Source organism: Stegodyphus dumicola, chromosome 12, assembly GCF_044657685.1.
Source record: "Stegodyphus dumicola isolate Sdum_Otavi_A_Nest chromosome 12, ASM4465768v1".
Classification (NCBI taxonomy): domain Eukaryota; kingdom Metazoa; phylum Arthropoda; class Arachnida; order Araneae; family Eresidae; genus Stegodyphus; species Stegodyphus dumicola.
This window is the reverse complement of record NC_140779.1, coordinates 59294353-59310311: the sequence shown is the minus strand read 5'-3', so window position 1 is coordinate 59310311 and position 15959 is coordinate 59294353. Positions and strand designations below refer to the sequence as shown.

Sequence of the window (15959 nt, the reverse complement as noted above, 5' to 3'; positions counted from 1 at the left end):
GTAAACATTGTAATGGCCTGGCGCTTTATTTAATAGCCATTAGCCTTGCGCCACAACAAGACCCGTAAGTGATGACCACGTCATTATGGAAGTACCTAACAGGTGGCCACCGTTGCCTCCACAAACAATTACAACCATGTCTACTCCGGGATTTGAACTCGGGGTCATTTTTTATAATCAAAAGTTTCGGTTTGAATTCCTGACAAAGGTCCGATGGATTTGCTAAGATTCTGCTACACAAAAATTCTTCTACAAAGATGCTTTACATGCAAATATTTTATTTCTTCCAGCAAATCTCTCAGATGCAGGTTTATTTTATATATTCGAGAAGCTATTTTATTTTATTTTATATCTATTTTGTATACGGAAGCAATTTTATATACTGTACTGTGTTTCATTATAATGTTGAACAAATTTTGTTTCTTTGTTCGTCATTGATTCTATTTAATTTAGGTTTCCAAGCTGGGTGGACATGACCAGACCAATGGTCAGCTACCATATACAGCTTTCAGTATGATGGTAATTCACTTTCTTCAACAATTGAAGAAACCTGTTTTACCTCTGATCGATGTTTTTTCGGAAAAATGGGTAAGAATTTGATAACATGTCAATTTACTAGTGACATATCTTTCTTTTCTTATAGTTATTTGCTATTTTGCAGTCTAGTATGGTATTTTTATAATTTATTAACCAGTAAATAAATACTGCTCCATGCAGATTGTAATACGTTGCCATTATTCATCAAATTATCATATTATGTAAATCCCTTAGATAAGAAACAAGAGCTAAATGACATGATATTATATCAATGTGATTTGATTTTCGCTTTAGTACGTTGAATCTTAAGACGCTTTGATTGGCGATCAAAAAGGAGATATAATTTTTATTAATTTTTATTCAAAAAATATTAAATCTTAATGTGTCAATATTAACTTGAGATTTTCTCTAAGATTTCATTCGTTATAACCTTTTCCGACCTATGAACTCAAAATGCAATAAAATATTTTATAAGAAATCTTTTTTTTCACAGGATTGCTCTACACGGCTGTTTCTTTCAGCAAAATTTGGTGAAAATCTTACCTTGAGCAATTTATTTCGCGTTGGTAAACTAATCAAAGGGAGGTTCTATTTGTGCATTCCTGGAAGGAAAGTGTTTTGGGGAAAGTATTTTATTGCATTTCGTGATTGTAGGGCTTCTGTTCCTTAAAGATCCATAAAGGTCTTCCTTAAAGGTCTTCTGTTTCGAAATGTATAGGAAGGGAGGAGTCTCTGGCTGGTTCCTCCCTTGCACTGTGATGATGCTAAAAAAATGCCGCCCTCACACCTCAAAATTTCTGAACTCCAGTTCCCTCAGCATTACCTGCAATAACCTCAGTCTTCTGCGAATCTAAAATTAATTAATTTCAGTAGTAGGAAAAATATGTTAGTGTATTTTTTACTTGTACGAAGAAGAAAATAAATAATGTAGTTGCGAAAAATTTCAAGTATCATATCTCAACGAAAATATTCATTTTGACTGCTCTCGAATTCATTTGAACGATGTTTTTGTGCGGACAGAATAAAGAACTCTTTTTTTCTAAAAGAGTTATAAAATGGATTTAAAATGGATTCAGAAGATTTTTTGCCCGGACGTCTGTATATATCTCGCATAACTCAAAAACGATTAACCTCAGAACATTAAAATTTTGTATATTGGGATTACTCTAACATGTAATGGTGCACTTCCCTGTTTGGTTGCAATAGGCGCACCAAACATATATTAATAGTATATATATATATATACCCACTGTGTTACTCCGCTCTGTGAGTTCAGTTTTTTTATTGTTATACGTTGTTGCATTTTTTCCTTTAAAATTGTTTGAATTATAATGTTCTTATGTTCCCGTTAAGGTTTCTGTGCCTTTAATTAATCTGCGTACAACAGTTTTAAAGTTATCAACAATTTAAAAGTTTAAATGGTACTAAGCCTTCCGCCATTTGCTAACATTTTAAACTTTTAGCAGAAAAGTGAATTATGTCAGTTCTTCAACTTCATTCTTCACCTTCAACTTCACTCGCACCAACTTCAGTCTCTTTGCCAAGTGGGACTGAAAGTTAACTTTCAAATTTTGTTCATCGAAAATTTGGTCTCTCTACCCGTTAACCCATTTACTTGTTTTGTGTAGAAATTCTAATTTTAATTGTAAAAATTTTTTTAACTGTTTTTAATTGTATTTGATTTTTTTTTTTTTTTTTTTTTTTTTTTTTTTATGAAGATGTTTTGTGTTTTTACGTATTTTTGCCTTGCCGCGAAGTGAGAACTGAATTGATTAAATGCGAAATATATCTCTAAGGAATTCGAGTAAATAAGTTTAAATGATCTGCAGCAAAAAATGTGCAAAATTTAATAAGCCGTACAAGGAAGTCATGTGGTGTCAACATCAGATATTTTATCTAACACAGCAGAGATCATTAATACTGTGAGACGTTTACTATATTTTCAAACTGCAAATTTTTGTTCATACATTTCGTTAAGCTATCGATACACGGCGGATAAGGGAAGACACCTAAGAAGCTACGTTTTTTCATTGTGTAAAAATGCGTGCAAGTGAGAAAGCTTTTGAAATTTTTTTTTAGCCAAATTTGTATGAAACTTATAGGTGTTTTATCCGGTTGATAATTTCATTTGAATATCGAATGAACATTTCATAGTTTTGATAAATGAAAATTTCTTAAGATTAAACTTACATTAAGAAAATTGTTCATAACAGATGTGGAGATAATGCTTATCTAACGGAGCTAATGATAAGAGTAGTAACCCCAGGTACTCGTGCTTCACTTTCTCAGGAAGTGACGTCACAGAAAGGGGGGCGTGGCCTCCGCTATATTGGATTTCTCAGGAAGTGCCGACACCTGCGGCATCTTGTATCACGTGATGAAATGACGTAATCATGTTGAGTTTCATTTTTATGGTGTGGCAGCGATCTTTTCAAAGTTTTTATTTTTGTGGCAACAACCCTATTTTTTATGCTTGTGGCAACGATCGCTTAAACCACGTGACGTCAACTTTATTATTTTCCTTATTTATCAATTATTTTCCTTTATTATTTTAGTTATTTAATCATTTTTATTCATTATTTTTAATTATGTTTCATTATTTAATTATGAATCATCCTTCTTAATTATTTTGATCCGTCATTATTTTTAATTAGTTTTAATTGATTCCATTTAATCCATTTAATATCATTTTCCCTGAATTTTAAAAGCAACTCCACAAGCAGGATTCGAACCCGCCGTTTCAGAGGTTGAAAAGACCTGAGCGTTACCACACGGCTACCCCGTCATCTTATCAAACTTGTTATTTCAGCTTGTCCACCATGATGTCACTAGGAAGGATTGCGGATGCGCCAACCTGCCTTGAAAACGGCGCCTCACATTTGTTTTTTCACGACGGTGAACGAATGCAATCTTGATGGCCAATCAGATCCTTGCTAATAATATCCTTTTTTGTAACCAATGAGCATGTTAATGTTTCTTGAAACTGACTGGAATTTCTTTTGGCTTCTAAATCATTACATTTATTCATTCATAATCATTTAATTTATTCATTGCTGTTTTAAATGTAAGATTTTCCCACATTTTAAATTTTTTATTATTGGGATCTTTTTAATTGTTTTCTTTTTTTTTTCTCATACTTACTAATAGTTTATTAATTTTTCTATGTTTCCCTTTTCCAAACATAAATTTTATTTTTAACTTTCGCAAATTGAAGTTTATTTCCACAAAAGTGACTTTACATTTTCTTTTTACTTTTTAATTTGCAAAAGTTCCCCCCCCCAAAAAAAAATTTATTCCTTTTCGTATTTTTACTTTATTTTTTTATATATATATATTTAACTTTCTTTTTGGTTTTACAAAAGTAATATTTATTTTTACGAATTGCATTTTTCCTTTACCCTTTTTTATTTTGCAAAAGTTTTTTTTTTTTTTTTCAAAATGTATTCCTTTCCGTATTTTTACTTTACTTTATTTTAATTTTTTGTTTAAATTAATTTTTTTACAAAAGTAATATTTATTTTTACAAATTTAATTTTTCCTTTTCGTTTTTGATTTAAAAAAAGGTGTTACTACATTTTTAACTTTATTTACAAAAGTAATATTTTACAAAAGTAATATTTATTTTCATAAATTTAATTTTTTTTTTTCAGTTTTTGGTTTACACAAATGCAGTTTTTTGTTTTTTCCCTAATGTATTTTAATTCTAAACGTAAATTTTTTTTTTCTTTTCTTTAAATTTTTTTTCTTGTTACATTTTTATTTTACCCTTAACTTTTTTCCCTTGTGTTAAATACAACATAATGTTACACTTCCATTTCTCCAAGGTAAAGTTACCTGCATTTCTCCGTCTACGAAATTTTAAGCTAGGATTTACATGCATATAACGTCACTCTGGACGGATGATATTTTCTGTAACTTTAAACCAATACGCACAATGTTCTTTCTATATACTCCTAAGCTGGAGATACTCAGAACTTTCTCTTCTAATGTAATTCATTAATTACTAATGACTATACTAACTTTTTGGCCAACTATACAAAACTTCGCGGATTTTCTTTTACACGTCTTACCTTTATTCAAAGGATTCACCAAACTATGTCTGACAAATGTAATTTTTACACTTTACATTTACACATTTACCCTTATATTTAACTTATAAAACATATTCATGCGGTATTTCTGATTCCTTTTCCCCCAAAAAATTAAATACAGACTTACACAAATTTCTTTATTGCAAGACCTACTGACTTTGAACAAATCTTATAAGGAGTAATAAGTTTTCATGGTATGAAGTCCATTCAAACCAATGCATGGGGCATTTCTACCCAGTTAAGTTTATATACTTACCAATAGTACTGCATTTCGTATTATTTTATTCTACAAACATTTATACGTATATATTCAGAACACTCCTTTTTATTTAGTAACATTCATTTATACTACTAACACAAATTTTGCTAACTCTTTGAAATATTTTACAAAAATATCTTGGATTTTCTTGGATACATCCTACTTAAAACATCAAACATACACTGAACCTTGATTTTTCCTTCATGTAAAAACGTCACTCGGATTCTTAATATGATTCCACAATTTACCGCACAACTTTATAAACACTACTCTATTTGAGCTTATCACAGCCTTACTCTCTTAACTAGGTACAGGAGATTGAATTATTTTTTAACTACAGAGAAGAATATCGACATTGTAACGTATTCTTTTAAATTTGAATTATAGTTACATTTGTGAATAGTCTCAAAGTCTCAATTATAGTCTCAAAGTCTATAATACACATGGAATTAATATTCAGCCATGGAAATGAAACTTTGTTGCCTTTTTCCCAACTTGGAATATAAAAGTATGTTAACTTGGAATATTTTTAACGTATTCATTGTAACTTAACTGAAAGATACCTATATTTTAAGCTGTCAATAATTTATTTAGCACTGAACTCTTACAGCCTTTTGAGAACGAAATTTAATTTATCATACCTGACAAATAATTCCTACATAGTTATGATACATTTCACGAAATATTGAGTAGAGTTCCAAATAATGATCCAACATAATAATTAACGTAAAAGATCTAACACAGTCATTTTAAGATAGACATTTCAAGCTGACATTGCTTAACTCTTACAGCTTTATTTGACATTTAACTTCTCATAGATAGTAAATAAAAATACACACAAATAATTATAAATAATAGGTAATAATGACAGAAACTCCATATAATCTACTATAGTAACCAACTTTAAAAATTTTAACGTATTTTAGTATAACTTATCATCAGAAAGACCACACTTTCAAAAAAGCATTATTTTAATTAAACATTGGAGCCATACAATCCTGCGCACATGTTTTTATTTATCATGAGCATGACACATAATAAGTAAATAAAATACATTTCACAAAGTACGAAACGCGTTTCTCTTTTAACTGACTGTACTCTTAAGAAAAATGCAGTATGGCATGCTTAGAACACTCGGTGCCACAGTTCCTCATTTCACGCATTGACCAAAATATACATGTACTTTAAAATCAGTTAAACAAATTCAAATGTTAGTATTCAAACAGGAATACTTCACAAATTAGATAAAAGAGAGGTACACAATGAACTTGAGTGATAAATACAGAAAAGCATGTAAGGACCGAGAAAAAGTTGTGTTCGTGAAGAACTTTTTAAGATAAACTTGCTCTATTTTTCCCCATGGGTTACATTTTGCATTTCAGATTAAGGAAATATTCAAGATAATTCCTGTATAACTAGAGATTTTATTCACACTTGTTAGTAATATAATTTATTAGAACAGTTGCAGATATATAGGATAAGTATGCCATTTCCACGGAAAAACTTTTTCCCAAGCCAGACTTTAACAGTGAAATATAAAATGGAATAAGAAAATGCCATATTTCCAACTAGTTTCATGAACAGAGTATGAAAAATAACTATCAATTTTAAATTTTATTTCGTCTGTAGTACATTTACTTAGGCTAAAATCTTCCATTTGGTTGACTGTTCTCTACATTTAGGCACAAGTTGATAAATCAGAGTGACTTTGTGTTTTAAGGCTTCAGGTTCAGAAATACTACAACTCAAAAGATTAAAACGTCAAGAGAATATACTGTAAGCAATCGAACGTGATAAATGACTTTTTTTCGCTGATTTCCATGAATTCATAGATCGGTAGCAAAGTTTTAATGAACTGTATATGAACTACTTTTTTCAAATATATTACGATCACCGTTTTCCATTTACATAGACGTTAAGGAAACATTTCATGTTAATTTACCTTTATTCATAAGATTTATCTACGTATATGCTAAATTTTTGCATTTTGTTTACATTTATAAACATACAGAAAGAACATCAGAGAATATTTTTCTTGAAAATGTCCATATTTTTTTTCCCAAACGCTATTTCTTTCATAGCTTTGAAGTAACCTATTAAACACTTAGTTATCTTGTATTGCCCTGACAGCCGTTGGTCTTGCCAATGTCTGAGAGAAGTCACGAAGCTAAAGAATTTAAGTAATATTTTACCAGTACGGAGAACTTCTTAGGGCGTTTTTGATGAAAATTGACCGAATTTAGTAGTTCATTACCAATTTAGGAGCCTTTAACGATTTTTATTCAAAAAAAAAAAAAAAAAAAACACACTCAGAAATTGTCATCAAGATTTTCCGTACAGATATATTTTTTCTACTTTTCATGCTATTACATTTCCAATGTAATTTGATTCATTGCCAGATAGTTAAATGTTAGTTATTTTTTTTCGCATATGATTGCATTTCGTATCTCGTCTAAGGCCCACCAGCGGCCGAGCGGTAAAGACGCTGAACACTGGTAGCTCGGTCCGAGGTTCGAATCCGGCGAACGGACTGGCTGCATGGGCGGTCTCAGAAGGAGTCTCAGAAACACGTGGTCCTCCACGTGCAGTGCTGATAAGGACCACGTGTTTCTGAGACTCTTTCTCCTTTATTTTATTTTCTTCTTTCTAGGTATTTCTTTCTCCTGATGAGGAGGGACCTTTAGCTGCCCTCGAAATCAATTGAGTGTTTCATTATACTTACGCTAAATACAAGGTTGTTTTTACGATTTTGATTACCTATGCTAATATTTCTATAGGGAAGTTAGTACACGTATTTTCAAACTACCAGTTCAGTTATAAGGCATTTCTCTCGCCTTTGTAGCGTGTCATCGTGGTGTAGTGGTCTGCACACTCGGCGCGCATTCGAGAGATCCGTGGCTCGATTCCCGGGGACGGCACTGCTCATTTTTCATATCTTCTGCTTCGAATTAACCTATTAGCTCTGCACAGTGCTTATTGTAATCCCATTGCTTGGAGTCCAAGTAAGGAAAGAAATGATTTTTGGATTTGTCGATCAATTTCCCGAAAAAGAGGTTGGTATGTTGCAACTAGGTAATGAAAACCGGAAAAATTCATTGTAGAATTTCCAAAAATGACTGTGAAGAAACCCTCCAAAAAGAATTTTTTTGACGAGTTTGGGTATTGTCGTTAAAAACCACATATTATCCATTGAAGAATTCATCCATGTCAGAAAAATGCGAATACGTCTTTCAAACTGAATATGCAATTTTCAGCACTTATTTCAGAAATCAGAAATTAATTTTAAAAGATTTTACTTTCCACTAATATGCTATTTATTATCTCATATTATTTCTTCATACAACTGCTTAAACTATAGTTTGAATCATGGTATGATTCCTTTATCACGCTGTCTTTTAAATATTTACAATTCTCTATAACAGATGATTTTTTTATTGATTGCAAAACTGACTCAGTACGTTAACCACAGAGCTGCCAAACTTCAAGCTAAAAATGAGACTCCCAAATTTTCATACCATCTTTCCAGGCTCCTTGTAAATCTCCAAATCTCTCCGATTGTAATTTATTTCAATTTAGATTATCTCTTTGAAATGTAGTTTTAGAAGAATTACGGATCAATTAATGTCGAAGAAAAATATGTTACGAAAGAAATTTTGTTCAGAAGTATACTAAAAAATAGCTGATGTCATAATGTGTTGATGAAACTTACACGAATTTCATCTTCTTAGTAGCAATTCTAAACTTATTCTTTCTTATTGATTTCTGCTGTATCTTATCTCTTTTAATCCACTGCAGATATTCATAAAAAATTAATATACATGATGAAAGACAGTACAACATATTATGAAGATTAACATTTAATATAGATGACTCTTGGTGTTTAATTTTAATGTAAATCTTTGCTATTTTGCTTTAATTTAAATGGCGTATTATTAAGTTTATAAGCTCGATTATATGCGTATTTATATCTAATTAAGAGAAAAATTATTAATTTTATTTTTATAATTTTTAAAAGCATTTTCGTAAATAAAAGCTTTTCTTTTCTACTTGAATTTTCATCAAGATAAAATTTTAAGGAAGCTACAAACTTGACTGAAATTAGACAAAAACATAAATAAAATTTAAATTTAGAACAATAAAATACTTATCAAGTTATTATAAATATATATTTCAGAATCATACTATTTACCTTTTTAACATGAATTTTGGGTTATAGGCTGTTTAAAGTCAAATTTGTCAGCTTAGTCTTTGAAGTTACGTCTCAGCGCAGAACGAAAATTTTCCAGTTTTTTTCGTACTTCAAGGTTGGCAGTCGCCAATGTAACCACTTAAATTTATTTTATTTTTTCTAATTTTATCCTTTTTTATTAACTAGATCCATTTACCAAGAAGAATATATCTTCAGGAATTATACTGTATAAGGAAAGGCAATTTATAAAATCAAGCTTTCACATGCTATTAAAATATTTCCAGTCTTCTGAAGAGGAATATGCCAAAGTTGACATTTCTGCTTCCTCGACAGGTATGCTAAGGAACATTTTTTTTTTTTTTTTTTTTTTTTTTTTTTTTTTTTTTAAGGTTTGCATGAATATATTTTTATTGTTTTACCTGTATATTTAGGGTTTTACCCGTATAATAAAAAGAAAAATATATAGAATTAATATTAACCAATAGTAATAAATTATCTAGCAGGAAGGCGCAAATTAGAAACAGCTTGAAGCAAAAACTTGGAAAATAAGCCTGAAAAGCAAATTCATACAAAAATAAAACAACAATTAAAAACTAAATTTAAATACAATTTTCTAATTCCTTGGTCTTTTTTTAAGTAGTAGTCGGAAGGATTATCAACAAAGCCACTTTTCTGCATTATACGCATCAACATGAATATGAAAAAGAAAATAATTTAATAACATTCTCTTTTGAATGCCAGGCAAACGTAATCTAATGAGAATATATTTATTAAATTTAAATAAGATATTTAAAGAATTTTTTTTAAAATTAAACCATTTAAATTTATACATGACTACCAATAAGTATTTGGACACCTATGCAAATGACGATATCTGCGGTCCAAAGGTACGTCACGGACTCCGCCGGTATATATCGTGTAGGAAACAGCATCGGCTTTAGTCGCATGCAAGATGCCTCGCAGTTGAGCTCTCTGATTTCGAGAAAGGTATAATTATCAGGTATCACAAATGTGGCCGATCCTGAAGGGAACATATCTAGCGACCTAAAGTACACAAAATCGACAGTGGCCTATGTGATTAAGAAGTGGAAGGTGAGCGGTGATTGTCGGAATGTGCCCCAAGTCGGCAGACCAACGAAACTGGGAGATAGAGAGACCGACGAGTGCTGTCCAGAGAAATTCGGAAAAACCGCACCCAACCGATGGCCCTCATCCGCGAGGACTTTCAACAGGCATCTGGGAGTATTATTTCAATGAATACTATCCGTAAGGAAGCACATCTGCTTCGTTTTCATGGTCGTGCTGCTGCCCATAAGCCTTTGATCACAAAGTCCAACCGCGCTGCTCTGTTAATGTGGTGCAAAGCACATTGAAATTGGACCAGACACAGATCAGTGAAAAATGGGTTCTTTGGAGTGACAAATCAAGGTTCAACCTTTACCGTTCGAATGGCAGGGTCTGGATTTGGAGTCTACCTGGAGAACGTCTCCTGCCAGAATGCATTGTGCCAACAGTCAAGTTCGGCGGAGGTGTAATTATGGTCTGGGGGTGTTTCTCCTGGTATGGGCTGTGATCCTTGGTCCCCATTCATGGTAAGCTCAACTCCGATGCCTACTGCACCTTTTTGGATTACAATGTGCTTCCTACGTTGTGGCAGTTTTACGGGTTGGACCCCTGTTACTTTCAGGACGACAATGCCAGTTGTCATGTTTCGACGTTAACCAAGGCTTGGTATGGTGCCAATGGAGTTCATCGAATGGACTGGCCTGCCCAGAGTCCAGACCTGAACCCTATCGAGAACCTCTGGGACGAGTTGCATCGCCGAATTCAGGGGTGCACTACCTGTGCAAAATCGGTGAAGGAACTTCTATGTCTTCTCCAAGCCGAATGGAAGAAAATACCACTAGCTGTCATACAAAGACTTGTGGAAAGTATGCCCCGGAGGGTCCACGCTGTAATTACCTCTCGTGGAGGCTCTACCAACTATTGATTTTGAATAAAGTTATTTTTTCTTTTCTATGACAGATGTCCAAATACTTATTGGTAGTCAGTGTATAACCTGCGTAGACGCAACTCGAAATAGAATTTGTGCTTAATATAAACAAAATTTATAATTTAAGCATTAAGCGTTACATGGCATAAATAATAACATTAATGAATGCCACATTTACTTATGTATTGTATCCTTTTCCTCCTAATTTTAACGCTTGGAGTCAAAAAAGAGGAAATACGCTATTTTCTGAACAAATGGCTCAAGTGATAAATATAGCACATTAAAAAGTACATTTATATTATTACATTATGTATTTCAAAGAATTTATAAATTTCAGTAACTTTCTTTCTGGTTATTCTAGGTACTTTCCTATTTGTGCTTATATTTTACATTTTTACCAGAAATTAGAAATCATAAGCTGAAAAATTATTAAGCAGTGGCAAATATACGAGTAAATATGGCATAATACATAGTAGTAATACATGTACTTAATCCTATAATGTACTTCTAATACTAAATAAATATAATACCGAGAAATATATAATAATAATAATAATGTAAATAATTAAAATTATATATAATAATAACAGTAATTTAAATAACAAGAAGTACATATACTCTAAATATACAGATGTAAACACATATAAAAAAGTACTAAATAATTTAGAAAACAGTAATGGAAAAAAGAAATTACTATTTTCATTTTTCATTTATTATGATACTATTGCGATCAAAAATACTATTACAATTCTTGTTTTGCTATTATATTTATTATATATTTTATAAATTATCATATGCTAAATTTACACAAACTATCTTATGCGAAAATGAAAGAGAAATGTTTAAATTAAAATTTATTCTGTTATGTGTCTGCGTGTGTGTATATATATATATATATATAATAATTTATTTCCTAAACCGTATTGATTAATTGATTATATTATCTCCTAAGTTTAATTAAAGTAGAATTATTTTAATATATACTGGAAAGAGTTGACACATGCAAGGAAGTAGAGTATTTAATTTGTTTAATATTCTAATATTCTAGGCTATATGCATATAATTTACAGGATAGCTTTTGTTGTTTCTCGTAAAAGAAGGAAAAAAAAGCATAAAACAAAATTTAAAAAAAAGGATTTACAAAGTCGTGAAACTTCCTGTCTGTTTAATCGGACGTTAAAGTTCTCAGAGACGTTTATCCTAGTGCAGGATGAAACAGCCTTGTTGCCTCACCTGACCGCAGCTGGTCGTTCCGAGCAAGTTGTTCTCAAATCAAGTAGCGGAAAACGTGCCTATCGACTATACTGTTTCTCTTCGCCGAGAGATTTGAGTGCTCTTGATTGAGCGAACAGGAAAAATTTGCTTTTGGCCGAGCTGAAAACACAAGCAAGGATGTTTCTCTCTTTTTCATTAAATTAATTAACTCCCTTCAAGATTCCTTGGGTGTATCGAGAAGACTTCCTAAATTTTCATTTGTCCAAAATTTTTAGAACCCCTCTCAACTACCAAAAGCACTCTGATTATTTGCGGGTATGTTGTGGAATATTTTCTTGAGATTTCTCAGGCTCTGACTTACTACGTGGTTCGCGATTCATCTGTATTTAGGTTTTCGGTAACAGATAGTCGATACATAACAATGCATCTATAAACAGATAAGTGGGAATTTCAAACGAAGGAATCTCAGATTCCAGATTTTCTCAGGAACAAAATGATATTCTCCATCGGACCACTACGAAAGGAAACAAAGACTTGAACGGTACATAATTACAGGTCACGTTCATCTTTCTTGAGAATTTGCTAAGTGGTTGTTAAAAAGTAATTTTTCCGAGAATCTGAAGACATTAGAACTATTTCTTTCCTGTTCCCCCCTTTGGAAGATTTTTCTTGAAGACGAGGGAAAGTGCACACAGCTGCACTAGTTCGCACGAGTCCACCCCCCCCCCAAAAAAAAACTCATAGGAAGTAAAGACCTCTGTCCTTTAAGTAATATCCTCAACATACACTTGTACAGAGACAAAGTTGCAATCAATAATAATGTGACTGATAGACAGTTCACACACATATAAAAAAGTCAATTAGGCATTAACCTTAGAGGCGATAACTTAGCAAATTCAATAATCTGTAGATAGAGAGAGAGACGGAGAGATCTACATCACAATGTATGCTTAACAAAGAAACAAATACTGTTTTGCTACAATTATACATCATACAAATACATGTTCAATAAATTGAAGGGAGCAATCACACTCCAACACAATGTTTCGTTCGTTTCGAGACAAGTCAGCCCGTTGACAATACCTTGGTGGTAAATAACTTCAAAACTGTAAGGTTGCAACGCTATTTCTCCCAAACTAAGGAACACAATAAATCCTACATGGATAGGTAGAGTTTCACATCTTTCCTTTCGTCTTCCTTTTCTCTTTGGGTTAACGGGTTCATTCCGGCTGGATGTCCTCACATATAAGGAGACTATATTATCTTTAAGCAAGAGCTTTATTACACTCAATTAACTGAGCTGCTCGTTGTCCAGTTAATAGTACTCTTAATTTAGATCTCGGCTGGTTACTGCTGCTTTAGTAATTACCCTTCCAAAGCTATTTCCTTCGAGTTCTATTAGTACGAAAGGCAACAAAACCGGTTTTGGGTCCAAGGGTTGCTTGACCAAGACGATCTCCCTTAGCAACATTTTCGATGTTACATGATTCCTTTCTATTAAGTCAACAGTGGATCAGTATCTCAAAAAATTTTAATCTTTCGGTCTATGACTGTCACAGTACTAAAATACGGTCCAAATAGCTAATTTATTTATGACTTCTATAAGGAATAAAACAAAAAAACGTAGTTTCCGTTGTATATTTAATCGCGGGCATCGGGGTCGGAGATAACTCTCTGAATTGCATTCATACCATCTAGGTGCTCTCCGTTTCTCAGAAACATTTAAATTCCATTTCTCGGTAATTTTCTCTTTTGAAAAAATTTCATTGCGAAGCATTCGATCTGAAAATTCTTCTTTCCTCCTTTCATTAAAATAAGAGCCTTGTTTGGTGTAAAACCATTTTTTAAGGGAACTTCGTACTGCTTCATATTGGTCTAATTTCTTGACGAGGTCAGCAGAAGATATGTTTGGCCATTCATCCCCGAAGCAAATTTTGCCCGAAGCGAATTATGTCATTTACGCGGCGTTTAATTTGGTCCGTTAACATTAAATATTTCAGAGAATCAAAGTTCTCGCTTCTACTTCGTTTAATCACTCCTCCAGGTAATGTTTCAGCTCAAAAGTAAAATATTTGTATAGAGTACCTACACGCTACTAGTGCTAAACAAATTTGACACAAAAACCCTCAGAGCTCAACTTAAAACGTTGTAAAAGAATATTCTTTACGTATTTCAAATTATCAGGCTTCTCTTCTAGCTTCCGTAGAATTATAGAATCAATGTCCATCGGCAATACAGCCATTAAATAAGACATCCAATCTTCTTTATCTATATTCACTTTGCGAGCCTGATTATCAAGCATTGCTAAATAAAGCAAAATATCCTATGATTTGGGATTATATCTTTGCATTAAGATTTGCAATTCTGTTCTAGACCTCGAAATACTATTTTGAGAACTTTCGCGGCCATTGCTGGTGTTTGTCAAACACAAACGTTCTAGTTTATATTTTCTCTCCCTTTTCTTCTTGAGTCTAAAATAGTTGGCTCCTTCGAGCCTACCCTGTTCTATCAGAGCTAATTAATTGACTCAAGCGTTGTTTCAACAATTGTTTCGTCATATTCGTACCCTGTATAGTTTTCATGGTCCTGTATTTGTGCACTGTATGGAACCTCTTGATCTAATTCCGAAGACAGATTTATGAGATCTTGTTTCCTACCCTTGCCAAGATATGACGTTTTACAAATTCCAAAAATTTTAGGATGACACAATAAAATACAAAATAATACAGTTTTGTAAAGTTGTTTGTCTACTGTGGAAATTTTCACAGTTCAGAAATAGTAACATTTACACTAAATAACAATGGAATTTATGATACGCATAATATAGAATACGTGAGATTAGCAAAAATGTTAAAGAAATTAATCAGTTCTTAAATAACATATTTCACCTCAAACAGATAACAATACTCAACGCAATAAAATTTGCTAAAATACTTATTGACAAAAAAAAAAGAATTTATAAATAATACATGCTCTCTTTAAAGTCTAAAATTCTGTTTTTAAATTTTGTTCTGCAAAAATATTTAGGGTTATAAATAACTTATCAAATTAAGTATATGAATTCAACATGGCAATTTCATATAACAAAATAAATACTGCCTCTAGAAAGGTTAATGTCCAAACTGACTTACGCTGTTTTGAAGGAACACATTTTTTTTAATTGCAGAAAGCCTTTAATCGCAATTATCGTGACTTCCCTTTCTTCTTTTATCCTTCAGGAAGACTACACTTTTTTATTTCAATTTTTCACTGCATGCAATTCACTGCACAATAGGTAGTACGCTTGTTTCTGCAACTTGTATTCCCAAAACCGATCACTGCACCAATTGTCACCAGGGATCATAATCAAAAAAACCGATCAATGCACCAAACTGATCACGCTGCATCGTCATCAGGGAATTCGTTGCACCATTCTCCTGACGACGAAATGAAACGGCGAAAGATGTAAATTTCATTTTTAGTTTTGCCAAATCCACCCCTTTTTTGCAATTTGCTATGCTTCGTTTTTTTTTTTTTTTTTTTTTTTTTTTTTTTTTTTTTTTTTTAGTATGGGGTTTCTTAAGAATTGAATATGGGCTTTAGACGTATTTTTTATTTTATATTTTCTTTTATTTTGCATTATGATAACCACTCATTACTACTACCAGCACGCAATTGTATTAAATTCTGAGCTTT

General features: G+C 32.1%; 1 protein-coding gene across 1 annotated transcript in view; it reads left to right on the top strand.

The window, feature by feature from the left end:
• The first annotated feature begins 451 nt into the window (after window positions 1-451).
• The window catches only part of LOC118187176 (terminal uridylyltransferase 4-like), a 44564-nt gene continuing 29056 nt past the window's right edge, over window positions 452-15959 (top strand). Inside the window, exons 1-2 of the mRNA XM_035357376.2 lie at window positions 452-588; window positions 9263-9409. Of these exons, the coding sequence (XP_035213267.1) occupies window positions 585-588; window positions 9263-9409 (151 nt within the window). The 5' untranslated portion in view covers window positions 452-584. The remainder of the gene's footprint in view (window positions 589-9262; window positions 9410-15959) is intronic.